The sequence below is a fragment of the Aspergillus ruber genome, assembly GCF_000600275.1.
Source record: "Aspergillus ruber CBS 135680 unplaced genomic scaffold scaffold00004, whole genome shotgun sequence".
Classification (NCBI taxonomy): Eukaryota; Fungi; Ascomycota; class Eurotiomycetes; order Eurotiales; family Aspergillaceae; genus Aspergillus; species Aspergillus ruber.
Window position 1 is genome coordinate 538,484 of NW_024467300.1, and position 24,923 is coordinate 563,406.

The 24,923-nt window shown below is 47.8% G+C and overlaps 11 protein-coding genes and 3 non-coding genes across 14 annotated transcripts; 8 read left to right on the plus strand and 6 right to left on the minus strand.

Moving 5' to 3' along the window:
• Nucleotides 1-605: 605 nt before the first annotated feature.
• Nucleotides 606-2,527, plus strand: slx4. Its single transcript, XM_040781055.1, has one exon. It carries the CDS (start codon nt 710-712, stop codon nt 2,393-2,395), a length of 1,686 nt encoding a protein of 561 aa, XP_040641720.1. The 5' UTR covers nt 606-709; the 3' UTR covers nt 2,396-2,527.
• Nucleotides 2,528-2,915: 388 nt separating this feature from the next.
• EURHEDRAFT_t35 lies at nt 2,916-2,988 on the plus strand. The gene has a single exon. It is a non-coding gene; the product is annotated as a tRNA-Thr (tRNA).
• Nucleotides 2,989-3,409: 421 nt separating this feature from the next.
• On the minus strand, nt 3,410-3,482 carry EURHEDRAFT_t39. The gene has a single exon. It is a non-coding gene; the product is annotated as a tRNA-Thr (tRNA).
• A 2,254-nt stretch (nt 3,483-5,736) lies between these two features.
• EURHEDRAFT_t36 lies at nt 5,737-5,809 on the plus strand. The gene has a single exon. It is a non-coding gene; the product is annotated as a tRNA-Thr (tRNA).
• Nucleotides 5,810-5,875: 66 nt separating this feature from the next.
• Nucleotides 5,876-6,937, minus strand: EURHEDRAFT_409346 (uncharacterized protein). Its single transcript, XM_040781056.1, has 2 exons — nt 6,776-6,937; nt 5,876-6,691 (listed from the first exon to the last, which is right to left on the minus strand). The coding sequence occupies exons 1-2, from the start codon at nt 6,864-6,866 to the stop codon at nt 5,925-5,927; spliced, it is 858 nt and encodes a 285-aa protein (XP_040641721.1). The 5' UTR covers nt 6,867-6,937; the 3' UTR covers nt 5,876-5,924.
• A 1,534-nt stretch (nt 6,938-8,471) lies between these two features.
• EURHEDRAFT_267330 (uncharacterized protein) lies at nt 8,472-9,150 on the minus strand. The gene has a single exon (XM_040778149.1). It carries the CDS (start codon nt 8,991-8,993, stop codon nt 8,553-8,555), a length of 441 nt encoding a protein of 146 aa, XP_040641722.1. The 5' UTR covers nt 8,994-9,150; the 3' UTR covers nt 8,472-8,552.
• Nucleotides 9,151-9,330: 180 nt separating this feature from the next.
• Nucleotides 9,331-12,188, minus strand: EURHEDRAFT_449073 (cyclic nucleotide-binding domain protein; the record flags this gene model as incomplete). Its single annotated transcript, XM_040783784.1, has 2 exons — nt 9,331-9,672; nt 9,729-12,188. 2 exons carry the CDS (start codon nt 12,186-12,188, stop codon nt 9,331-9,333), a joined length of 2,802 nt encoding a protein of 933 aa, XP_040641723.1.
• A 1,575-nt stretch (nt 12,189-13,763) lies between these two features.
• On the minus strand, nt 13,764-14,452 carry EURHEDRAFT_449360 (uncharacterized protein; the record flags this gene model as incomplete). The annotated part of the gene is made up of 2 exons (XM_040783806.1): nt 13,764-13,936; nt 13,999-14,452. The coding sequence occupies 2 exons, from the start codon at nt 14,450-14,452 to the stop codon at nt 13,764-13,766; spliced, it is 627 nt and encodes a 208-aa protein (XP_040641724.1).
• Nucleotides 14,453-14,697: 245 nt separating this feature from the next.
• On the plus strand, nt 14,698-15,265 carry EURHEDRAFT_400196 (uncharacterized protein; the record flags this gene model as incomplete). Its single annotated transcript, XM_040779991.1, has 2 exons — nt 14,698-14,700; nt 14,774-15,265. The coding sequence occupies 2 exons, from the start codon at nt 14,698-14,700 to the stop codon at nt 15,263-15,265; spliced, it is 495 nt and encodes a 164-aa protein (XP_040641725.1).
• A 946-nt stretch (nt 15,266-16,211) lies between these two features.
• EURHEDRAFT_400197 (kinesin family protein) lies at nt 16,212-19,312 on the plus strand (the record flags this gene model as incomplete). The annotated part of the gene is made up of 2 exons (XM_040779992.1): nt 16,212-16,414; nt 16,489-19,312. 2 exons carry the CDS (start codon nt 16,212-16,214, stop codon nt 19,310-19,312), a joined length of 3,027 nt encoding a protein of 1,008 aa, XP_040641726.1.
• A 227-nt stretch (nt 19,313-19,539) lies between these two features.
• On the plus strand, nt 19,540-20,308 carry EURHEDRAFT_267396 (uncharacterized protein). Its single transcript, XM_040778150.1, has 2 exons — nt 19,540-19,863; nt 19,921-20,308. The coding sequence occupies exons 1-2, from the start codon at nt 19,767-19,769 to the stop codon at nt 20,214-20,216; spliced, it is 393 nt and encodes a 130-aa protein (XP_040641727.1). The 5' UTR covers nt 19,540-19,766; the 3' UTR covers nt 20,217-20,308.
• Nucleotides 20,309-20,758: 450 nt separating this feature from the next.
• EURHEDRAFT_409351 (peptide-methionine-S-sulfoxide reductase) lies at nt 20,759-21,797 on the plus strand. Its single transcript, XM_040781057.1, has 3 exons — nt 20,759-21,148; nt 21,237-21,555; nt 21,616-21,797. Exons 1-3 carry the CDS (start codon nt 20,983-20,985, stop codon nt 21,647-21,649), a joined length of 519 nt encoding a protein of 172 aa, XP_040641728.1. The 5' UTR covers nt 20,759-20,982; the 3' UTR covers nt 21,650-21,797.
• Nucleotides 21,798-22,813: 1,016 nt separating this feature from the next.
• On the plus strand, nt 22,814-24,450 carry EURHEDRAFT_547973 (uncharacterized protein; the record flags this gene model as incomplete). The annotated part of the gene is made up of 4 exons (XM_040787478.1): nt 22,814-22,882; nt 22,945-23,067; nt 23,121-23,886; nt 23,937-24,450. The coding sequence occupies 4 exons, from the start codon at nt 22,814-22,816 to the stop codon at nt 24,143-24,145; spliced, it is 1,167 nt and encodes a 388-aa protein (XP_040641729.1). The 3' UTR covers nt 24,146-24,450.
• EURHEDRAFT_267415 (uncharacterized protein) lies at nt 24,451-24,898 on the minus strand. The gene has a single exon (XM_040778151.1). It carries the CDS (start codon nt 24,716-24,718, stop codon nt 24,488-24,490), a length of 231 nt encoding a protein of 76 aa, XP_040641730.1. The 5' UTR covers nt 24,719-24,898; the 3' UTR covers nt 24,451-24,487.
• Between the last annotated feature and the right edge of the window lie 25 nt (nt 24,899-24,923).

The window sequence follows — 24,923 nt, forward strand, 5'->3', positions numbered from 1 at the left end:
AATTACATAGTCCCGCCAACTTAACGCCACAAGACGCCGAGAAGGACGCAGCGAGAAATACAACAGGGAAACGCGCAGCAGATAAATCAACATCAGATGCGACAGCAACAGCGAACAAGCCAAAACGAGAGAGGAGAAAGATAACGGACGAGTTGCAGACGGTTCTCACGCATGCAGGACCCGCCACTCTCGGGTCCAAAGACAATATCCTGAAGAAAGTACCGAAGACGAGAGCTAAACGGACGAACATCAGCACCGAAAAGAAGCGTGAAGGGCCTAAGAACAAGACATTGACAGGGCAAGTTTCGAAAGCGAGCAATGCAGATTCACAGCAGTCTGACGCGAAGAAGCCGTCGTCTTCGAAGTCTTCGTCGCGAGGAAGAGCTGCAAATGATTTGGATGATTTGGAGGCTGGTGGGCTACATTTGGAGGAAGCTACCAAACGGAGACTAGATTGGACGCCTATCAAGAATACCGGGAAGCAAGTGTTTGATCTGGAGGGTGATGGGGACGCAGGAGGCAGTCAAGCATCGGGAGCGGCACAGAACTTCGGCAACTTTTTGGCTGGATACGGCTTCATTGGGACTGCGAACTCTCAGTCTAGTATTCAGGGGAACGAGGATGGTGGTGGCCCAACTAAGCGAAGACGAATAGATGTATGGTCTCACAATAATGGAATCTCTGGGTTGATACTCACATTTCACAGCTAATGAATTTTCGAATTCAAGCGGACCCCAAATCCAGTGTCGAGGATAAAGACTCCGTTGAAAAAGAGCTCGAGCAGAAGCCCAAGAAGCAAAACAAGAAATTCACGACACTTACAGCACGTGTGACGGCGCGCTACGCTCCCGGCTATACAGAGGATTCAAACAATAGAGATTCATATACTGCAAATGTGCAAGACCGCTCTGATATTAAAAACGCCGGCCGCAAGCGAAAGTCAAAGACAAAGAAGAAACCGCAAGAGCCAGAATTCATCGTTTTGTCCCCGGAAGCTGCGGTCAAATCTCTAGAGGATCAGGATCTTATGTTTGGCACCTGCAGTCAGCTGGAGCGGGAAGATTCACCTACAACATTGAGGTATATGCAAACGGCGATCGATGAGTCAGAGAGCTATATGAAGCCAGTATCAGAACATGTTACCAGCAGGACTTCGTTTGGTTCTACGATATCACGCTTCACAGGCCCGAGAAGTCTATGGTCTGAAGCCTTTAGAGATCTGAACGGGGCTCTGGCTCAAGCAGAAGTCTCGGATCCGGTTGACGAATGTGATTTATCTAAAATCTCTTCTAGGGTCGATCGCGAAAGACGTGATGCTCAACAGCAGGAAACCTCGAAGGTGATCGAGCAACCAATCAATACCACGCACGAAAAAGAATATCCTATACCGAAAGGGAATTCTGATACGCTCGAGGATTCGTCAGAGGTTGCAGATGCCAATGCAAATCAACAAAGTGAAACTGCTTCCGTGGTAGTAGAGTCGCGTCCCCAAGTGCCGCAGTATAATGCGTTCACTGAGGCTGAATTGTCCAAACAAGTCGCTTCATATGGCTTCAAGGCTATAAGGGGTCGCCAGAAGATGATAAATCTGCTGCACAAATGCTGGGAGTCGAAGCATGGCATAAGTGCGAATTCAAATGACGATGGATCAGCTCTGATCAAGCCACCGGAGACCAGCAAGGTTGGGAAAACCACCGGTACTTCTGATAGGGCCTCTGGCTCGAGGTCTAGATCGAAAACCAAATTTACTGCGAATCCGCCGACAGCAGACGGCATGTCAGCTAAACCTCCTGCTAGGAGGCGTCAAGGCTCTTCTCGTCCAGCATCGAGATCATCACAGAAAGCAACAGAAAGCTTTTCTTTGCAACAACAACAAAAACAACAACAACAACAAAAAAAGCCGCCCAGCCTGCAAAAATCCTCTTACGCAAACGTGGAAGAAATCCAAGATTCCGAGGACGAAGCGATCCCTTCACCAAACCAGCTCCTAGACCGATCTTTCACGCACCCCAAACCAAGCAATCAACCACTAGCAATCTCGCCAACTCCTTCGCCAACACGCCGTGCGCCTTGTGAACCTAAGCCACAGCCCAAAGCGACGAGAGCAGTCTCTAAAATTCCCGACGAAGACGACGAACCCGACCTAGGCACCCAAATCACTAAGGCTGTGCGCGCACAGCCTAATATGTCTTCATCCGCCGGCGGCCGCAAGTCTCCCAGCTGGCATGAAAAGATCCTCATGTATGATCCCATCGTTCTTGAGGATTTCACGACCTGGTTAAATACAGAAGGGTTGGGGCTCGTTTCTGAGGATCGGGAGGTTGACGCTCTGCTTGTTAGGGAGTGGTGCGAGAGTAAAGGCATCTGCTGCTGTTATAAGAATAAGTCTTGGTAGTGTGTTTGGGGGTTGGTCAATGTATTTGTTATTCTTTTGGGCGTTGAATGATTGGTTTTATTCGGGAAGATCCGGATGGGCCTTTTTTGAAGGCTTAGTATATATATTCGTTTTGTACAGATACCCTTTCGTTATATGAACAATACGATTTATTAATTACCTTAAAAACCTTGATACTTTTACTTTCCATTTCAAATTCAGATATCATGCTCATATTCTATTCTAGGAGCTTGGACGTATCTCCCCAACGATGGCGACTATAGACTACCTGTCATATCCCATACTTCAGCGAATAACGGTGGTCATGCTCTTCAATCGGCGCCCAGTTTTGCGGTGAAAGTTGATCAAGTCGGGATGGTTCAGGGTCAACTCAACAACTCCGAAAAAAATTCCAACTTCTTATTTCCATGATCCAAAGCAACTACGGGAGAGAATACTCTTGTCTTTATGGTTAGGCCAGAAAATGCTGGGTATTATAATTTGCTTTCTTATACCTTAATAAAGATATCCATATCAAGTCGCTCGCATGGCTTAGTTGGTAAAGCGCATCACTAGTAATGATGAGATCCTCGGTTCGAATCCGAGTGCGAGCATTTTTTTTTCCCCCTGTCTTTTTGTGTACGGACTATCAAAGTAATGAGAACTTTATTGAAACCGAGTGGGAATTTTTGGCCTCTTTCCTACTTGCATTGCCAGAGAAAAGAAATAATAATATAAAAAAGCAAACATTACACCATATTATTGTCTGTGGCCGTGCCCTACTTTCTACCCTGAGCAGACAGAGCCAGCACAGATACCAAAACAAGATACTGGTACGGGGTCCGTAAAAAAAGCAAATACAAACGTATTATTTGTTTCCAGCGCCGCGGATGCCTGCATGCCTACGTAGATCTAAGCGTCAGCACTACACCAGAGCTTACAGCAGCAACCATGCACATTTCCCCAAATGCATACATAGCAAAGATAAACCGGTAAAATAAATGGTTTTGTTGAGCAGAAAAAAAGTAAAGAAGATGCTCGCACTCGGATTCGAACCGAGGATCTCATCATTACTAGTGATGCGCTTTACCAACTAAGCCATGCGAGCTAATTGTTGAGTCAAGTTGCATAATTATTTTTTCAGACCCAAGACAAGTAGTCAGACCTCAATAGAGACTGTCCAATGCTACCGGGCGGTTAATCTGCCTGCAAATTACCTTGTAATGGAAATATGCATGGGTCTGCAGAAAATAGTAAGCGAAGAAAAAAGTGCATAGGGATTTTCCTCTAATTGGGTGGCGGCGCTAGGTGTAGTTCCAGTTGCTACGCTTCTCTCCACCACTGATCAATTGACAAATTCAGATTCATCGGCAAAATATCCTGCGTTCAATAGAGTGCTGCTGTTAGGCGCAATTCTCTAAGATAGGTAGAACTCTTTGGAAGCTCTGAAAGTTCAATTGGACAGCGAAGGTATCATCATGGTATCGCGACTGACATGAAATGAACCTTTTGCATAAACTAACCGTCGAGTTCGAGCCAAAGCCTGACATCCTTGGAAAGCTCCCCTAAAGAGCGGATGAGCTGAGGGTGGACTTTTTCCACGATTTTCCAAATCCTTGTCCCCAGCGGATCGCTGGCATACTCTCTTGAGCCTAGCATGCAAGGTCTCGATGGGAGCAATAAAGCTCCTCGGTGTAAAATCAGAGGGCGCCCCGAGCTTCGTCTCTGCGGCAAATCTCGTCGAATATCAAACAGTCCTTTGATGAAGGCCACTACTATGTAATGAGTACATGGTTAGGCTTGTGGGATCACCGGTCACTCGATTCTCGGGGGTTTTCACCCAAATCATCGGTTTGAAAAGATGGCCTCTAGATGCGAGCCAATGATAGCAGAAAATATTGAAGTGAGCTCTCTGCTCCCTACTTCCGGGTTACAGTTTGCTTCTCGGTGGGTTCCACAAAGGGCTCCAGCGAGACTTCAAACCTATTTATACCCTAGCTTTGTCCCATAAAGCGAGAATGAGAACATACAGCTTTTCTATTTGCGACCAAGCTCTTCGGGTAGGAGCATATGCCGAGAATCACGCATGAATCCGTCATCGCTCGGAGACTGTTGCAGATTCTCAGCCCAGCAGTCACCGAATGGGTGAAAGGCGAAATCATTATGATGGCGGACCTCAATCAAGGTCCGTCAAGCAATGAGAAGCCGTTGGTTGGGGAAAGTCAATTGACGAGGAGCATGAAAAACGAACGAATGAAAGAAGCCAGCCACCTAAACAGGAGAGGTGTCAGTGCGAGGCAGTCGGGGGGGGGATCTGGGATCTGCTAGGATAAAGAGGAAGAGAATTACTTGAGATAGGAGAGGCGAGGGGACGGCTGAGAATATGTTGGCTGTGCAAGAGAAAAGGAGGTGCTGCCTGTCACAACCTGGCTCCTCTCGTATCGTACCTAGGGTTCTAGTTAGTTTTATTTCGAGACAGGATACTTACCCTAAGTATCTTCCAAGTAATCGTATGCTCAATGACCACCCAGGTCCTCTGTATATCACGTCGAAGGTATCTCGCCGCCTCCAGGATTTGTAAGGTAATCAACAAGTAGAAACGATAAAAGGTAACGAATAGAGAAACAAGGCCAACCGAGCACGTATGCTGGGTTGTGGGTTAAGTGCGGACGAGTCAGAAACTAGAAGGTAACCAATGCTTGATTAACTAGGTTGATTGCGAAGAACTAAACTAAGTGCATGAATGAGTATCCTTATATCCTCCCTTCTCCTACCATTCTGTATAACATCCAGGGTAGATAAATGGTAGGGATCACATGCCTGATCCTTTGGGTTATCAGCTGGAATCCCTGTTCCTTCCTGCATTTTCATCATCTCTCGTAACCCAATGATTCTGCCTTATCTCCCCATATAGTCACGTGAGACTGATGTGGCTTGGTCTGTAACACTACCTCGCAAGGCGTCTGTCTCTGGCAGTAGCGGTGATTTCATCATATGTGGATGTAAAAGAACAAGACATTAGGCTAGAAGAGTGTCTCCATTGGTGCTTTGTCTCTGGGGCTACTGTAAGAATCTTTGTCGATCGTCCTGTAATGACTGCATACAGGGGTGGTAACAGGTATATATAGAGAGAGCCTAAATATGGCATGGCGCTTAAATGTAAAAAAAGGTATTTGAGGACTGTGGAATGCAGTGTGAAAATGAGAGTCTATCGTATAGTATGCGCTAAAACTTCAAAATCTCACTCTCCGAGGCGTGTATGCATGCATAGTACCCTGTCGAACTGCTAAGCGCCTATACGTCCATCAAAACCAAATTGTAATTGAATCTAGATTATATTTATGCATATTAATAGAATAATAGCTCGCATGGCTTAGTTGGTAAAGCGCATCACTAGTAATGATGAGATCCTCGGTTCGAATCCGAGTGCGAGCATTTTTATTTATTATTATTTTTTTTTTCTTAAAAAAATTTTTGACTCCATTCTCTTTATAAGTCAATCACATACCATACACCGCACACCGCACACACAAAAAAGAAAAAGAACAGATCAAATAAAAGGACTAACATCACCCTCAGAAGACCCAACACCAAAACAATCAGAATCACTATCATAGTTGCCTGGACCTTCTATTTTCACCTCAACAATGTCACTGCAAGATTTCTGGACCCGTTTATGTACCAGTGGTTGAGACTGTTTCTGCTGTGCCAAATCCTCCAGAAGACCAAGGATCTCTTGGTCGGATAGGTCTTGTGCTTGGTAGGGGTTGCTGCCATCGCTGAGCGCAAAGAGATCGGGGCTGGCGTCTCCTGGGTTTACAATTGAAGTCTGGTTCGCGGTAGTGTCCAGGTCGAGGCTGGGAAACGTAGTTGATCGAGGGGACGTCCAGGAAAATCCGGGCTCGAGATCAAATTCAACAGTGGTGTCATCTTCGCTTTTTATTCCACCTAGGGGATCGTTGAGGAAATTCGGGATATGATTGTTTGTTTTCTGATGTCCAGTGCCCTGGAACTGAACGACCGGTTCCAAATAGTTCTGCGGTGCAGGTTGTGGAAAGTTGAAAGGATAGTTATGTGCGATTATGTATGGCACTTTTGCATTCGGGAGGTCCTGGTGTGGGTCGTTCTTGCTTTCATGTTGGGACATTTGGCCCTGTGTACCTCCGATAAGGTACTGACACGGGGTCTGGAAATCCTGGTTTAGCGTCTTCAAACTTTGAGACGTACCTTGGAAATATGCGTTTGTGTCTTGGCCACAGTTGTGCTGAGATTGGGCGCTCGTGTTTCTTTGACAATTGACCTGATCGGATTGGGCATCTAGAGCAGTTGGTAAATTTTGCGAACTCTGACCTTGCACCCCCAAGCCCTGGAAGTTCTGCATCTGCATGCCCTGATTCATACCTTGGCCACTTGCACCCGGGAAAGAAACACTCTGAGCCGCGTCATCCCGCATAGGAACCCGGATCTGAGAAAGCAGAGGATAAGTCACCATTTTGTTTCGAGAAGCAGTAGGCAATCCGTGGGGATGCCGGAGTTGAACCCATTCAGAATGCGACAATGAGTTTAGCATGGAGCTGGAGATGGGCAGAGGAGCCGAAGAGGCAATGGACTTGTTCCCTGAAAACGCATTATTGTTATAGTTAGATGCAACGGGTTGGATAGTGCCATTATTATTATTATTGTTGTTGTCGTTGCTGGTCTGATTACCATACAGGAAATCCCGGTTGGATTGTGGCATAGCTTGGGTGTGGGGGTTGGGATTGGGTAGGATTCTGGAAAGGTCGCTTACTGGTGGTGCATGGCTTGGGCCTGGGATCTGGAAGATGTTTGCTTTCATGCCATCATCTGCTTTGGAAACTGGGGAAGTACTCACAGTTCCAATCGAGAACCTATTGTAGTAGTACTGCAATTGATCTTGCAGCTTACCGTTCACGCTTCGCAACTGCTCGATCTCATCGCGCAGTTTCTCGTTCTCTTTCTTGACCTCCTCATTTTCACGCTGGATATCGTCAAAATTAATCACCACTCCTTCCGCTCCGCCCCGAACCATGGTCTCTCCAGTAACCCGGTTGGTCATCTTGCATTCAATTCCTGATCGAAGACACATTAGGCAACCGCCTTTAACCTCGTCGCATTTGAACCTGCGTATCTGTTGTATCAAACCATTAATTGAACAGGACAATCGCGGAGAGCAAGGGGAGGAACTCACATGGCATCGGTCACAAGCCTGTCCACACCTCTTCGACTTTGACGACTTCTCACGAACCAGCACTGAGTGGTCTGGTTCTGGATCACCCTTTCTGCGTCTCTTTCTGGGGGGCTTCGCTGGTTCCGCAGCTTTTTCCGCAATAGCTTGTTCGTTAGCCTCAGTGGAAACAGCTTCTTCAACCTGAGTAGCTTGGGTCAGATCTTGCAAGACAAGGGCGTTACCTGGGTCGGAGACAGCGCCATTGTTGTCGCTGTCGATCGGCGGTGCTTGGAAGTCAAATGCATCTAACATGGCGAGATCTTCCGAAGGAGAACCGGGGATTTCAAAGAGATCCTGGAGGTTGTCAGTATTAGCAGCAGCCAGAATTTCAACCAACGTATTTGGGCTGGGATTGTCTTTGCCGTTGTCCATTTGGCTGAAGGTGCGTTTGTTGCCCGCCATAGTTGATAGACTCACAGTATCGGACCTATTTGTCGAGAAGTGTTGCCACGTGCTGGAGACAGGAAGAGTAAGTAATCAGTCCGGGGAAGCCTATAGGTTGGGGCTGATAGAGAAAGAAGGTGAGGTTATTCCAAAGATCCATCACCTTTTATATAGCAAGTCTCCAGGCTACCAATCCTCTTGTCTCATTCCTGGTCTGCTCTATGTCCAGAGGAGACAATGGCTTGCTTTTAGGAAGAAGACAATGATATAAAAACTTGACATGGATGCCCTGTGGGGAGTCATTGTGCTAAGCAAATAGTTAGCCCTACCCGAAAGGAGAAAGCCATTGTGATATGAAAGTTGAAAGAAAAGCCATAGTGTCATAGAGACATCGTGAGGCGACCGTATGACAGTAGATTGTTGGATTGATTGCTTCTCTTTGATACTCGAGATACCCTGGGGAAAAACAAAACATCCTTAGTCCGTCTCGAGACAATTGATTTAGGATTTACCTGTCTTTCATCTCCTTGGCTCTCGTCAAAAGGATTATAGGATAGAATGGATAAGGCAAAAAGAAGAACAAAGACGATGACCAGAATTGAATGACTGCATTAGTCGCATGGATAACCTGCCAATGAAGGTAATAATATCATTACAGTAGGATACAAAGGTACCACCAAAAAGATAAAAACCAAAAAGGAGACTTTTGGTATAGCAAAAGATATCAATAAACAAATGAAGTAGATAATTAAAACTGTGCTGCCATAATGCTTTGCCCTCGGTCAAACTCCTCTCATGCCCATGCCGGACTTTTGAAGCATACAAAAGAATCACAGTATCACAGTAGTCGCCCGTAAAATGCAAAGCCATATAGCCGGGAAAAAAGCTAACAATAACAAAAGACAGAAAGGAAATGAAGTAAACGACAGGCGAATGAATCCAACCGTACACCAAGCATTGATACATAAAGAACCCCGTGCTGGTCATCAATCATGGTACATAGTACAGGAAATAAGAAAACAAAACGAGTGTTTATCACACACAAACTAAAAAGACTGTAATTTCCCCGAGTATCCAAAACAGGTAAGCAGATAATGAAGTTAAAAGGAAATCAAATCATTAGTCAAAACGATAGACCGAAAAAAAAAAAAAAAAAAAAAAAAAAAAAAAAAAAAAAAAAAAAAAAAAAAAAAAAAGAAAATAACAGAAAGATCCGGCATAGACACTTATAGAAACACGGTCGCCATTCAGCAACCAGAACCATGTAATAACATGGTAGCATAAATAGGAGATCAGACGAACCCGCACATCGCAAGCGTGGTGTTCATCTGAATTTTGCATTTTGTACAACAGTCTCAATGCGTAACCTGTTTTTATATCTCTCCGCCCCGCCTTCCTTGAGCCATGGAAGGAGGTTCTTGCATTGGCTAACATCGAGTGACTGTAACTGATGACATCCATCAGCCACTGCTTCGACGCCAACACCAGTAACTCTGACACAGCCACGGACTGAAAGACGTTTCATGTGCAAGAGATGAAGGCCAATGCTGTGTAATGAGGAGTCGGAGATCGCGGAACCACAGAAGGACATGTTGAGATAGGTCAACTGGGAGCACTGGAGGGCGAGGACTTGCGTTGCTGTATCTGACAATGCGCAGCAGAATGACTAGTTACTGTTAGTTCGATCCCCACGACGCTTGTCCAAGGAGGGGGATTAAATACCAGGTCCAGTTCCTGTAATTGCTTGGCAGCAGTGGTCAGATACACGATCGCGTTATCAGTCAAATAGGTACAATCTGCCAAACAAAGTTTCCGCAGCCTACTGAACTGGGCATTTCCCCAGAATTGAAACCCATGGTCCGTGATCGTCGTGCAGCGCGTCAAATCCATTTCCTCTATGCGAGGAGCAGCATGAGCAGCAATGTGGTGCATCGAGCGATCAGTGACATGTTTGCAATATTGCAGTGTCAGTCGCTTTAATCGGGGACACCCATATACAGTCCCAGCGGTGGTCTGCATAGTCGGTTTCAACGTTGACCCTTTGCCCGGCTTTCCTTGTTCTTGATTGGGCTTGTGCGGCCCCGGAACGACCCAGCCAAGGATTCGAGCCAGAAGAGTGTCTCCAACTTTTCTGCAATTGCTCATATCGACCTCTTCTAAGCCAGTAACACTACTGGCCATTTCAAGAATAGCAGGTGCGGTGACGTCCCATACGCTCTTCATTTTCCATGTTGCGACGTTTGCGCCACACGTATTGGCCAATTTCTTGAACCCCTCGTCTGTTATATGGAAGCAGTTGCTGATATCAATGTAACGCGGCCGTTCTCCAGCGAAAGGACAAATTGTATTGACCAGCACATCATCCGTAAGCGATCGGTTGTATATACTGAGGTCCAAGTGGTGAAGCAGCTCCGCAGACTTGGACAGAAGTTCAGACCAATGAAGAGATACACCCCGGAGACGAAGAAGGTGATGGAGTTCAAGGCATTGGAAGATGTGCACCAGTATACTGTCGGGCAATATACCACAGTTGTCAGACACAGAAGGACGCGGTGTAGTCGCCTGGGACTTGAAAACTTCAGATGTTTCAGTATAAGTAAAAGAAGAGCTCGCGCGGCGAGATTGTGAAGGCGAGGGTCGATGCTGTTCTCCAGAGACTTCCTCTGGCGTCGGTGGAGCGACTGATCCCCGTCGACTTCGTTCTCGGACATTGTCCAATCCAAAGTTTATATAAGGGTCCGGATCCGACGGCCGCAGTACCGTCTGGTCATCTACTCCATTAGACTGGCGATGGGAACTATCCAGTTCCGTTTCTGTGAGGGTCAAGATGGGCATCGATTGCCTCCGGGATGCGGCGGCTTTGAATCTGTCGTCAATACCGAATCCATTGACCACTTGCTCAGGGGCAGGATCCTCTGTCATGACGACGTCGCCGTCTGATGCTGCCTGCAGCCTCTCCTTGGCCGTGCCTTCAACTTGGTCACGGACATTTTTGGGACATTTGTCCCAGAATTTGGAGAGGACATCTCCGCCAATCATCAAACATTCGACAGAGCTTACAGAGCGGACTGTCGCCGTTCTGCGTGGTGCGAGAGACAGACTCACAACTTCCCCAAAGTATTGCCCTTGTCTTAAACGAGCTTTCACCTCGAACTCCGGATGCTGAATACCATTTGACTTGGAGCGGTGGAGGCCATCCAACGGTTGTGTTCTCCCGGAGAGAATTTCAACCTCACCTCGCACGATGAAATAGATTTCCCTTCCTTGGGAATCCTGTCGAATGATGTCCGTGAAAGGTGGGTATGACCGTGGCTGGGCATTGAGCCCTAGGAAGTGAAGGATATCTGCAGGCAAACCAGAGAACAATGGCAATTCCTTAAGCAATAGACGAACGTTCACGAGTCCATTCGCTAGCGCGCTGGATGATTTGTCCTTCATTACAGGGCTTGGAGATTTGCGCTTTTTATTACCATTGATTGGGTGAATGGTATGACCGTCCTGATCGGTAAACGACACATCCTTGGAGGGACTGTCTCGCAGTCTCTTTGAGCCACGTCGAAATTGATTATTGGGAATTTGATAATTGGAAAGGTCGACTGCCGGTACGGAGGTCTCTTTTTTCTTCCTCTCAAGGATCATCAACCGTTCCTGAGCCTCATCCCGAATCGCGCCTTCAACCTCGGGAAACCGAGGAAGGATCTTTCGGAAATCCTCTTTGGTCAACACCACAAGCATACATCGCGTTCGCGCGACAATGGTTGCCGTGCGCGGGCGGTCCATCAACACGCCGATCTCACCGAAAAAGGCGCCAGGCTTGAGCTCTGCGTAGATACTCTCGCCATCCCTTGAGGTAACGGCGACTGCACCTCGAACCAGCCAGTACATCGCTTTCGCTTCATCTCCTTCTGTCAAAATATAGTCATTAGCGGCGTGGAGTTGCGGGCGAAGGTGTTGTCCGATGTCAATGAGGAACGACTCCGGCGTGGATTGGAAGAGCGGAAACGAGCGCAAACGGTCAACAAGGTCGAGCGGTAATGCCTTGATATGTGAAGAGGCCAGCGGCGATGGGCGAACTGGACGATTGGGATTCGAGACGGAATCGAAGGAATGTATCAACGAGACAGTTTCTGGCATGGGTGTGACGGCCTTTGTCCCTCCAGCGGCCCTGCCATGACGCCGCATGATGGTCGATTGAGACTTCTATCAACCAGCTATGGTGATTCTTGAGAGAGGCAATGGATTAGCGAAATTGCGCTTGGTGTTCTGCCTCCACCAAATTGCATATAAGGGTTGTAGTCTAGAGTACTAGTCGATCTTGCGGCAAAGCGGCCAATAGAGCGATGACGTAGACGAGACACAGTTGCAACGAAAGCACTCTTCAGCAGGCGCTCATTTGGAGGAGTTCGCGGAGAGAAAATTTTATACACAAATAACAGGAAAGAAGATCAGGACACGCAAAAAGAGGACCGGGATGCAGGAAGAACTGTGGAGGACATGATGTGCCGTTAGTCGGTGGTGAATTACAGCAGCGGACGCGGGGAAATCACAAAACGTCAAAGATCACCCGTACCAGAGAAAAGAGACAGTGCTGAAGCTCCACCGCCAAGTTCCGACGCAATGAGACGGACAGCTGTGAGCTCAAGAGAGCTGCTGGGGGGAGGGGGAGGGAGGGTAGGTGAAAAGGAGCTTGGATTGTAAGTTGGATCAGCGGAAGTATCTTCAATGGGCCTAAACGAATATATTCACTGTAACGCGTGGTGGCTTGGTGGGGTGGGAAACACCGGTCTAGCGGTCAATTCAAAGAAATAAATTAAAAGCCAGCACTCTTCCTGCAGCTGGAAAAATCAGATGGAATAATCGTACAGCGTTGACAGAAGAAAGAAGAAATTAGGAAGAAACTGCGAAGAAAGTGTTGATCTGATTCTCGTCTCAATGGAAGGGGACATTCACACAGCCATAGAGGTTAGGGAGAACTGGAGGGACAAAGATTAATCTATTATAGACCAGGGGGCATTAACAACCTGCAGATGAGATTGAAATGAACTGGGATAAATTAATGTAGCACCCAATGGATATTTTTTCCAGAAAATGATAGAATGATTACCTGTCCTGCAGCGTGCAGATATTACAATTACTCCTAAAGCACAGGCTTTAGGATCACAAGTTGCACTACATCTGCATCCGACATTCGAATTGACATATGTCATAACACTTATAGAATTATAAAAAGAGATGAAGGGATTGCTAGAAAGAAGATTTCATTTCCTGCGATCTCGTATGTCCGCTGCTACCCAAGTATTGTAAAGTACCGTTCGCGATTCTTCCATCATTGGGTAAGACATGATTCCACATACATCCGATGCTTATCCAGTCGATCAGAAGGATTCGCTGGGGCGTGTATCTGACATACCCTGGGGTTAATAAGACGCGATCAGATCCTAGTTGTACTGCCTAGGCAGCGCTTGCCATCTTATCTTCGGATAGACGGAAATGAAGTGGGGAGCGAAGGAATCAAGGCCGTTTCAATTCAGAAAAAGAATCACTCGACGGGTATCGTGGCGTACTTGATTTGCTGGGTTCGATCGGTAAATCCATCCTAGGACGAATTTATATCTGAATAGATCAATCACCATGTTCCAATGTCCAATGTAGTCCATATGTTCATGGAGAGGCAATCGTATGATTTAAAGACTCCCCGCGTCAACCGGATATATAGGTCGCGGTCGGCTTAATAGATAGAGGACAGTGTGATGCGTATCAAACTGTTTCTCCCTCCTGCACATTTGACCGACGATTCCCCAGCAGGAAGTCGATATACGCAGGTCGATTACCCTTGAGAGATTCCAGCGCATCCTGCGCCAATCCATACACTAGACTCAATTTCAACCCGAGCCTCGTCGTGCGAGCGGCCGTGAAGACATCATGACGAGCTGAACAACATATGTCAGTTTTCTCTTCTCCCTAAGTCCAGACACACAAGAACAGAGCATACCAAGTAAGCTGTAGATCCCAGAGAACGACAATCCTGCCGTGACCGTGGACAAGAAGTCTCTCGTATCATCCCGAGCATAATCCACCGTTTCCTCAAACAAACAAAACGCAAAAGCTCCAGCACCCAGCTTAAATCCCAATTTCATGCCGTCCTTAACACCGCCAACAACCGATGCGTAGTTCTTGCTCTTGTGGTACTGGAACCATGCTGCTGAAGTCGTGGGGTAGCGATGGGCGTTCTCGGCTCGGAACTGGTATGATGCCTTTTTGCTACCGTGAAAGGACCCGATGGTCATTCCGGATGCAAATGCCGCAATGGTAGTGTATGGCAGGCGTTTCTTTACTTCCATCCCGAGCCGGGGAGGTGTGTCTGAGTCGAAAAGCTTGTGCCAATGGATGACTCTTAGTAGCGCTGAATCGTGAGGGCGTTGGCCTGATGGTTCTTGCGAGTCCATATTGCCGGTGGGGTGGATGGTCTTTAGATTCATAGACTGGCCTCGCAACTGATTGTCTCTGAAAGCACCTGTTATCTGAAATGGTGGTCCCACGGCGATTGTGTTGGTATTCTTGGTCGGTTTATGTAGGGGTCGAGATCAACCGCGGAGCCCAGAGAACTCCGATAAAGAAATTCTCCGACCTCCGCCCACCACAGCTCGCTCCTACCAACAACACAACTTGCGATACTGATTCTGTGTACAACATGGTATGTATCCTTCATTATCTTCTTCAAGCTGTCTTATTGAGGTTATATGTTGCTAATATAATTTGACCCGCAGTCTAACCCAGACCCTCTGAGCTGGACGCTCCTCTTCAAGAAGCACAAGACAACCGTGCTTCTTATGCTCCTACCCCAAGAATCCATTACCAACACCAAAACCGCTTTACTAAACGCACTCAAAGCTCGCGAACAGCCGGGAATTAACGGAGATCCTCTTCCTGAAGATGCCTCGGATATTGAATTTGGAGTTGCAGTGGACAAGAATGATTTAGAGAAAGGCTGGACGCGGCTGGAGGTGGAGGGGTCAGATTTTGCAGAGGAAGAGGAACCAAGGAAGACTGCCGGTAAAAAGGCTGGTGGTTCAATAAGCCTACAGGCTGCTGATCTTCGGAATGGGCAGTCTATCGCTTTTAGGTTCAAGAAACACGGTGATGGCGAGAAGGCTGTGAAGAAGAATGGCGAGGATATCGATATTGACCTGGACCTTGAGGACCCTGGCTGGGATGTTGTCGTCCCCAAGTTTGATGACGAAGAGGAGGTTGAGCAGTGAGCACGGTTCTTTTTTGGCACAGACTACTACAAACATTCGGCAAGCTTTCTACGCGAGCATTGTACGGCGTTCATATGGCGTTAGGTTAGGTATTTCAGGATGGGATAATAGACGAGAAACGATATGTTGTTACTATTTCAGACACGAGAAAAGAGACTCATTTGCGTCCGATCTGGGGTCTGAAACAGACACCATGCGTTCGCTTCACCTGTAACCACTACAAGCTCTTATTGTCCCTGTACCTCTGAGCTCCCACTATTCGTACGGAGTAGGGACCTTGACAAGCCAAGGTATTCATGACTTGTGAACGTGCTTATACTTTCATGAATCAATCAGGGACAATCGACAAAGCGGTCTGACTATGCCGTTTAAAGGCCATTTTGAGTCAAGCTTTGATGCCCAATGATCCCAAGCAGTAGGATCCACAGTGCGTATAGATAAATTAGCACATAGTGGTATTAACACATCCATACACTTCAATCTCTCATATGTCCTGGTAGATTAATATAAATACGGATACTGTGTTATCGACACGCACTGATGGTTGCCCGGAGCAACAAGCGAAACGTCAACAGGTCAAACCTCACTCCGGCGTTGAAATACTGACCACGCCGACTCCACAGTCAACATTCCTCGTCTGCAAGCCCATAACCCATCCGGCTTGAGGAGCGATACTAACCCACAGCATACCTTCCCCAGCGTCTGATATCGTATGATCCACACTAAACGAGTGTGACGTTTCGTTCCTTTCTTTTGTTGTCACGACTCGACCGGAGAGCAGGCGACGCTGGGTGTCGACTCATCGTCATTTCTCCCCCACCCACCGCGTCGAATTTAGAAGACGTGGATCTGCACAGTCATTTTGGGAGGGAATTAGACTTGATTCGACTTGATTTTTTCGTTCCTTTCTCTCCCAACCGACCGCCGATCGAAACATACGCGCATTATGCCTCCCGACTCGAGTAACTCCTCGTCCATTTCCGTCGCGGTTCGTGTGAGACCGTTTACCATTCGAGAGGCTGCTCAGATTTCGAAATGCGAGGCTGGACCTCTCTTTCTTGGTGATGGGTCTCTGGCGGGAGCGCCCACACCGAAGCTGCAACAGAAGGGACTCAGATCGATCATCAAGGTCATCGACGACAGGTGTCTGTAAGTGGGCTAACCAATTGCTACCTCTTTTGGATATACTGGCTCTGGATCGGGAACTGACGACAGTTATGAAGAGTCTTCGATCCCCCCGAAGATAACCCCGTTCAGAAGTTCTCGAGGAGCGTCGTCCCAAACGGAAAGCCGCGTGTTAAGGACCAGACCTTTGCCTTTGATCGAATCTTCGACCAGAGCGCCTCGCAGGGAGAGGTCTACGAATCTACTTCCAGAAGTCTTCTTGATAACGTTCTCGACGGTTACAATGCCACGGTATTTGCTTACGGTGCGACCGGATGTGGAAAAACACACACCATCACTGGCACCACTCAACAGCCAGGTATCATTTTCCTCACAATGCAAGAGCTGTTCGAGCGTATCGATGAGAGGTCTTCCGAGAAAGCGACCGAAGTTTCCCTGTCGTACCTCGAGATTTACAATGAGACGATCCGTGATCTTCTGGTTCCCGGTGGAAGCAAAGCCGGCTTGATGTTGCGAGAGGATTCGAACAAGTCAGTCTCAGTGGCTGGTCTGTCCAGTCATCATCCGCAGAGCGTGCAGCAGGTCATGGATATGATTATGCAGGGTAACGAGTGCCGTACTATGTCCCCGACCGAAGCAAACGCAACCTCCTCGCGATCCCACGCCGTCCTACAGATAAATGTTGCTCAAAAGGACCGCAACGCTGATGTAAATGAACCGCACACAATGGCAACCCTGAGTATCATCGACTTGGCTGGTAGTGAACGTGCGAGCGCGACCAAGAACAGAGGAGAAAGGCTGTGGGAAGGTGCCAACATCAACAAGTCGCTACTTGCCCTGGGTAGCTGCATCAACGCGCTCTGCGACCCACGCAAAACGAACCACGTTCCTTATCGCAATTCGAAATTGACGCGGCTTCTCAAGTTCTCCCTCGGTGGTAACTGCAAAACAGTGATGATTGTCTGTGTCAGCCCATCGAGTCAGCATTTCGACGAGACCCAGAACACTTTGCGATACGCGAACCGGGCAAAGAATATCCAGACCAAAGTTACGAGAAACGTGTTTAATGTCAACCGTCATGTCAAGGATTTCTTGGTGAAGATCGATGAGCAGATGAACTTAATTAACGAACTCAAGGCCCAGCAAAAGAATCACGAACAGGTTGCTTTTACCAAGTTCAAGAAGCAGAACGAGAAGAAAGACAGCGTCCTCCTGGAAGGTGTTGCTCGTATTCGCAATGCCTTCGAGCACTCGCTGCCGGAAAGACAGGAACGGACCAACAGTATGATCAAGTTGAGACAGATCAGCCGCCGGATCGGCTTGCTGTCCTCTTGGATTGCTGCTTTCGATAATGTTTGCGCGAGCTACGAAGGCGATGAAGAGCCATTGTCGAACCTCCAAGCTATCCGCAAATCGGCCCAAGGAATTCTCTTGGAGTTGGAAGGGAGCAGACAACACTACCACCAGCGGTTGGCCAAGAATGCATGGGAGCGTGGGCTGAACTCCGCTCTCGAAAATGCTATCCGTCAGCTCAGAGAATTCAACATCTCCGATAACAGTGACATTTCTAACCTCAACCGCGAAGCCGAGTTACTCAAGGCTAATATGGAGCGGGAGGCTCTGACTGCTTTGGCAGAGCAAGACAAGGTCGGAGATGCGGCAACGATGCAACTACTTTTGCAGGCTCAATTTGAAATGATTACTTCTATTGAGACCATCATGCAGCTGAGCGAAGCGGACGCGATCGAGGAAGGCATGAAGATCCTCATGAAAATGCTGAATTCTTGCTCTACAGTTACCTCTAATATTGTCAAACCGGATGGCAGCTTGCCCCCGATTCCTCCGCCTAGCCCGCTCAAGACTAGCTCTCCTAAGAAGAAGAGGGTAAGCCTTATCAATGTACCTAGTGCAAAGACCTTGAGTGCTCCCATCACTTTCGCCCCGACAGCCACTTCTCCCACCAAAGCGTCTCCTCGTCGTCCCAAAATGAAAGTGGGTAGAAAGAGTGTCAGCTTCTCTCCAAAGAAATCTCAGCCAAAGGCACCTAAGCGAAGTGTCCGGTGGAAGGATGATGAAGAGGATGGCTCTCTGGCCGAATTCCAGAAAACTCCTCAAAAAGCTTCAGCTGCTCCAGCCGCTTTAGCCCCAGAAGACAACACGGAACACGACCTACCAGTGCAGCGGACATCCCCTATACCCCGGGGCATTCCAGTGCCAAAAAGGAGTCCCTCTTTGGGCTCTTTGGGTTCTTCTCCAATTCCAGCACCCCCTTCGGAGCCCACCCTTAATGTTACTAAGGGCAGTAGATTTCAGGCTGGGTTCCTGTCAAAGAAGAACGGCAGTTCTCCAGCCCCTGCGCCCCCTTCGACAAGTTTGCCTTTGTCCGATAACGAGAAGTCGCCCCTTCGAAACATCGAGAACAGTAGCTTCTTGAATCGCCCGTCCGTCGAACGTCCTTCTCGAATGCCGGTGCGAAGATCCAGCGGAAGCATTTCCAGCAGCCCTTTGTCTGAAAGCAAGGGCAGCTGGAAGGCAAACAAGGACGATGCCATCAAAATTAACTCTGCCATGAGACGCATTTCTGGCGGCCAATTTGGTTCAGCAGTTTCTGCGAATACCCACCGTGCCCACCGCCGACGGAGTCCAACTTCTGCATCATACGGAGGAGGTTCGCCTACCGAGAACACCATGTTCACTGCTTCTGGGGCCAGGCGAATGACGAAGAACGAGGAGACCGAGACCAAGCCACGGGTCTTGGGTCCTCGAACGATCCCTGTAATGAAGAGCACAGCGCATAGACGTTCTACGTTTGGTGGTGACCTCCGGGCCAGTCTCACGAGTCGGGATGCCATCCGGCTTAGCGCTATGGCAACCCCAAACCTTGAGAAGTTTTCAAACAACTCTGGGGGTGCTTACTGGTAGATAATATCTTTCTTTCTATTTGTTTTTGTCGATATGGGTACTTGGGAAGGTGTTCCGGATTACTGATACCACTACTTCTTTTTTGATATTCCGAATTGCGATGTGGCATGGAGAGCATACTATATGGTGTGTTTGTGTACTTTCATTTTCTTTCGCTGTTGACGAATCCCCTCCTGCATCACATATCATTGTTTTTATCGGACGTGTACAGTAATTTTTTCGTTGCCTGGGTTGGCATTCTCGGAGTTGGTTTTGGCTTGAACTGTGTGGGATATTAATCGATACCTCTGATTACTCTCTCATTTGACTGACATGCTTGTGAGGCTGATAATGTAGTCACCATTAACCATGGCTCTTTTCTTTATTAGGGTTTGATTGCCTAGTTTGAAATGCTGCCTATGTGTCTAGGCAGTCAAAGTTGCTTAAGACTGTAGACAATTGCCGGACTATCCCGATGCTAGTCTTCAATTTACACGTCAAAGCCATAGTCCATACTGCTAAAACTGCTCTTCTTCCTCGTTGCAATGAGAATAACATCCAGCCAAGATGTCGTACGTCGGAAGCAAGTCATGCCTCGAAACCACGATAAACACTAATACAACCAAAAGATACACTCAATGTTACGGCATCAACACAAATGAACAGGACTGGAAGCTCATCTGGCCGCAACTCGTCGAGGAAATTCATGCCATCATCGAGGTCTCTCGATGTCGACAATGGGAAAGGGTATGGTTCTGTATACTTCTTCCCCCTGGTCCTCGTCAAAATCGCAGTAGTAGATCTTGCCGTGCCATTGGTTGTATTCTGCTCCATTATGATTTGTTACTTCAACTCCGGAGGAGGATTTGGATCAATGGGATTGGGTACGACGCGCACTTCCCGTTTATTAGGAGGACGGAGGTAGGGCGTTCATGACATCTGTGGAGACCACGCGCAAATCGTATGATGATGTGGTGAGTTGTATCTTGCTGAGAGTGTTTATGCTTGCGCCGAATGCTTGTCGGACTTCGTGAGTTTAGGTCCTCTCTTTACCCTTCTTGGGGGTTGTGCTGATTCATTTTCTTTGTATCGATCGGAAGCTTTTTGGGATGAGTGGGAACCGGCACAGTCAATCGATGTGTTTATTTTTGAAGAAAGAACTAAGCGTCCTTGGGGAGAGGATGGTCCGGCCTTCTGAGTTTGTGTTGGGTATTTTGGACGGCTCTGGGTGTTGCCAGATTTTGCTCGGTACCAGGGCTATAAGAGATGTGGTTTATATTTGAGATTCCTGGTATTATGCTGGGTTGAATGCAAAAGAAATAACTATTGTCTTTTACTCGAGCTGTATGACCATATTCTGAAGACAATTAAGAATAGCTGTTGTGTGGGACGGTATAAGATCTCCGGTGCACCTTGAAAGAAGCTTCCCCGCTGTCACTTACCCAAACGGGCATTTTACATCATTTTCGCGGATTTCGCATCAATTCCGACTTTGCCTCCCACCACAAAGAACAAACAACCTATCCTTCTCAGATATATATACAGTACGTACAATCACAAACTGTCACTTCCAAATGACGTTTGCACCCGCGCTTGGTTCAACACTTTTCTCACGATTTTTCCGTCCTTTCTCGACTAGTTCCCCGTTCTTTTCTTTGGCACCCGAGTCGGCCTCGCGCAACAGCAACAACATGTCGGAGAAAGCTACAGTGGCGGCAGGCTGCTTCTGGGGCGTGGAGCACCTGTTTCGCAAAGAATTTGGCAATGGAAAGGGTCTCTTGGATGCTAGGGTGGGATACTCTGGCGGAAACACTTCATCGCCGACGTACCGGGCTGTGTGCAGCGGGAATACTGGTCGTAAGTGTCTAGCTCTTCCCCCCGAAAGTCTCAAAGAGAGAAAGAAGAAACGTATCGCTAATTGCGTAAAAAAAAAAAATTGAAACAGACGCCGAAGCCCTCCAAGTAACCTTCGACCCCTCTATCGTCAGCTACCGCCAGCTTCTGGAATTCTTCTACCGTATGCACGACCCCACAACACTCAACCGCCAAGGTCCGGACGTCGGCACCCAGTACCGCAGCGTGGTTTTCACGCACAGCGAGGAACAGAACAAGCTTGCGCACGATATCACGGACAAGGTTGGCAAGGAGTGGTACAAGCAGTCGCTTAGTACGCAGATCATCGAGGCGGGTGAGTGGTGGGATGCGGAGGATTACCACCAGTTGTATTTGAAGAAGAACCCGTCGGGATATGAGTGTCCTGCTCAGTATGTTCCCTGTTGATTGGTCCCTATGGATGGAGAAAAGTATGTGCTAATTGTTTGCAGCTTCGTGAGGACCTTCCCGCCGCTTTCTGCGTGACTCCGTGCAAGGTTATGACGTCTTAATGATTTTGCTCCCGTTTTGGAGTATAATGATGTTTGTTGACGGGTATACTAGCGGAATTATCTGGTTTAGTGTATATAACCGGCTTCAATTCCATACTTGCTATATCCTCGAGCTACCAGGCTTTTTTTTTTTTTTTTTTTTTTCGGTGAGATGCTGCAAGCTGGAAGATCATTTCGAATGACCTTTGACAGAACGAGCTCCATGCCCTTATATGTCAGTTCTAGCGAATATTTAAGGGAGGGGGAGGGGAATAAGGTGATGTTGTACACAGTATACCGTTCCGCGACATCGGCATCGAGCATGATAGGATCCCAAGAAGAACACAAGATACAAAATATATCTTTTCGCATTAATTATCTCTTCATAAACGCATTCACTCAGTTAATTAATTAGGTTCGAGTATGGCAAGTGTAGACGTGATGGCTGCAGTTCCCCATGGGGTGAACCCATGTAGGAAAGAAAGCCCTCACCCGTGGCTTCTTTCTCTATATTCACTCGACCACCTACACTCTCCCCTATCTTCCCCTCTCAATCTACGCAAGCAATACATCCTCTTCCAATCCATTTCTTACCCTTCTGCATCTCATTTCTTCATTTTCGCATCAGAAATTCATCTTATGAGCATCGTCTTCTTCACAAGTTAATCGACAGCCAGAGAGCTCTGGTGTGGGAGTCTCGGACAGGCACCTTCTATGAGCAGAGCAACAAAGGTCATTGGCAACGCATCAAAGACCATCAACGGCCTTGTCTGTCTGTTGGCCTTTCTTCCAAGAGACTTTGTTGAGGGTTCATTGTCCCTAGGCCTTGATTCAAGAGAAGCAGCTTCTGGTTGCTCCTCTCTGTCAAACTTTTTCCTTCCTCAGCTTTTCTTGGGATATTGTTGATGACTGCGTGTTTTGACGCGTCTATCTCAGGTCTGGAAGTCTTGACGGGACTCTGGGCTGGAAATTGAGTGGTATGGTCCTTGTCTCTTATTTATTGTTTCTAACGGGTTGAAGCCATCTAACACTAACTGGTCGAATGACAGGATTCCACGAGCTTCGTTCCGGAAACCCTTCTTCTTCGCGATAAATATAACCCTATCTTGGATCTTGTATCCGCAGTTCTTCTGATCTACTTTCTCTAAGGTCATTCAAGATGGTGACCTACTCTATCGATGGTGCCATGGCTGAGGCCTTGGGCCATCTCAACCGCATCGCCTGCCATGTAAGCAAGCTTGCCAAGGATTATGAGGTTCGACATTCGTTTGGCTAATAACCAGCATGCAGTTCCGCAACCATGGGCAGCACAAATCGGCGAACGAGCTGGGAAAGCTGAGTATCATGATCGTCAATGCCTTTAGCGAGGGCGTCGACAACATTCCTGCGACTGAATATGTCCTGGAGGAAGTGGTAGGTCACCATCTTCTCTTCATTATTAGATCCCACCTAGCTGACGCAAACAGTCCGGTAGCAGTTTGAACGTGAAGGCCAATACGATTCAGAAACAGGCCGCTGCCGCCCTCATGAACAAGGAGAACCAGGGGGAGTTCAACTATCAGAGCCGTGCCGTTAAGAAGCTCCAGCCACACGATGGCCACTTCTCTCAGGCTGGAAGCTGGGCTCAAATTGCTGGCTCTTTGTCTAACAATCAAGATAATACCCACGAGCCCTCTCAGTATATGTCTCCTCCCGTTTCGATGACGGCACTTTCCGCCTCGAAGTATAGCCAGAGTGATGATGAGGAGGGCGAATTGCCTGGACTGACTGCAGTTGGACTCGCGTCCGCTTTGTCACCGGAGATCCCGGAGACCAAAGCTGCTGTTCTGCGTGTCAGCGGACGTATGAACAAGGATATCATTCACTATATCACCACCCGAATCCATGAGGGACCTCTGCAAGACATCAAAATCGAGGCCAATGGAAGGGCTCGGGTCACCTTCCAGCATGCGTCTCACGGTGTTATGTTCCTGAACTCCCACAAGGAGATGGAAGCGCTGCTCGGTTTTGGACGTCTTGGACCAGGAGTTAGTGTTGAGCTTCTTGAGATTGTCGAGTGGAACGAAGACCATCGTCGAATGAACCAGCCGGTCCGTGAGCGTCGGCGTCTCTCTTTCGCGCGAAAGAGACTTTTTGCGGAGAACATGTCGCCCGAAAAATGGAAGCAAGACGTTCGTACCTTGGCTGGACCTGGCAACATTGACTTTCTTTGGGTGTTCAATTCTGGCAACGGTAAGAGCCCCTCTCCATATCATTCCTACAACATTGCTTACGCACTTTAGCAACTGCGGTATTTACCAGCACCTGTGTTGCTCGCAAGGTTTTGGACGTGTTCAATAAGTGGAAGACCGGCCGCAACGTGTACAACGGAGTCTCGGTGACGTTCTCATCGGACCCTTGCGAGAAGGAGTTGGTTTTGGTCAAGGAAACTAGCCGTCCTTCGTATGCCAAGAACTTCGTCAAAAGAGCCATGCGTGAAGCAGGGCGGTAATTACAGACCGCTGTTGTACTCTGATGGTCTTGCCAACGCAGCCAAGGAGCGATGTTTTATACGGGAAGGGAGTTGAAGGGGTGATTCCCACCTGGATATTTTTGACGGCAACCGTTGACCAAGATCTTTGGAGGACGTGGCGCCCTGCTGCCACGTTAACTGGCCACGAGCGTGTCGTGTAAGGTGTCGGGCGCGATATTCTTTCTTTTTGATGTATAGCTATTATCAATGTTGGTTACGACGATACCTACCTCAGTGGGAATCGTTCGGTTACCTATGGTTTTACTGTGCTTTTAACATACGGAATTTTTTAATATTACGGATTTGAATTGGGCTGTCTTGTCACTGGAGGGTGTAAGGGAGCGTCACTGCAAAGTAGTAGAAGAACTTGTATGTGGTGGTTGTTGCTCCCTGAACTCCCTGAATCGAAAGGGATAGTATAAGTAGCACGGGACAGGATTGTATCTGACAGTGACGATCGTGGATACCGTGGTAACATAGTGTACGACTCCGTAGACGTTGTTTGTTGATCATGATCGACCGAGATTCCTCACGACACCAAACATGTCTCATAGACTGTCTCCTTGCTTGCTTGCGAGATAACGGTCATTTTACAAGCAAAGGCCAGATAGCAGTCAAGGAAATAGCGCCAGCCTCCGCTAGTCACGACCAAGACGTGAAGACCTCCTTTTTATTTCCCCCAAGATTATGTTGTTTAATGCCAACCCCATAACCATTCCCTATCGGGATAAGCGTTGATGGGCGCTGCAGCGTGCAT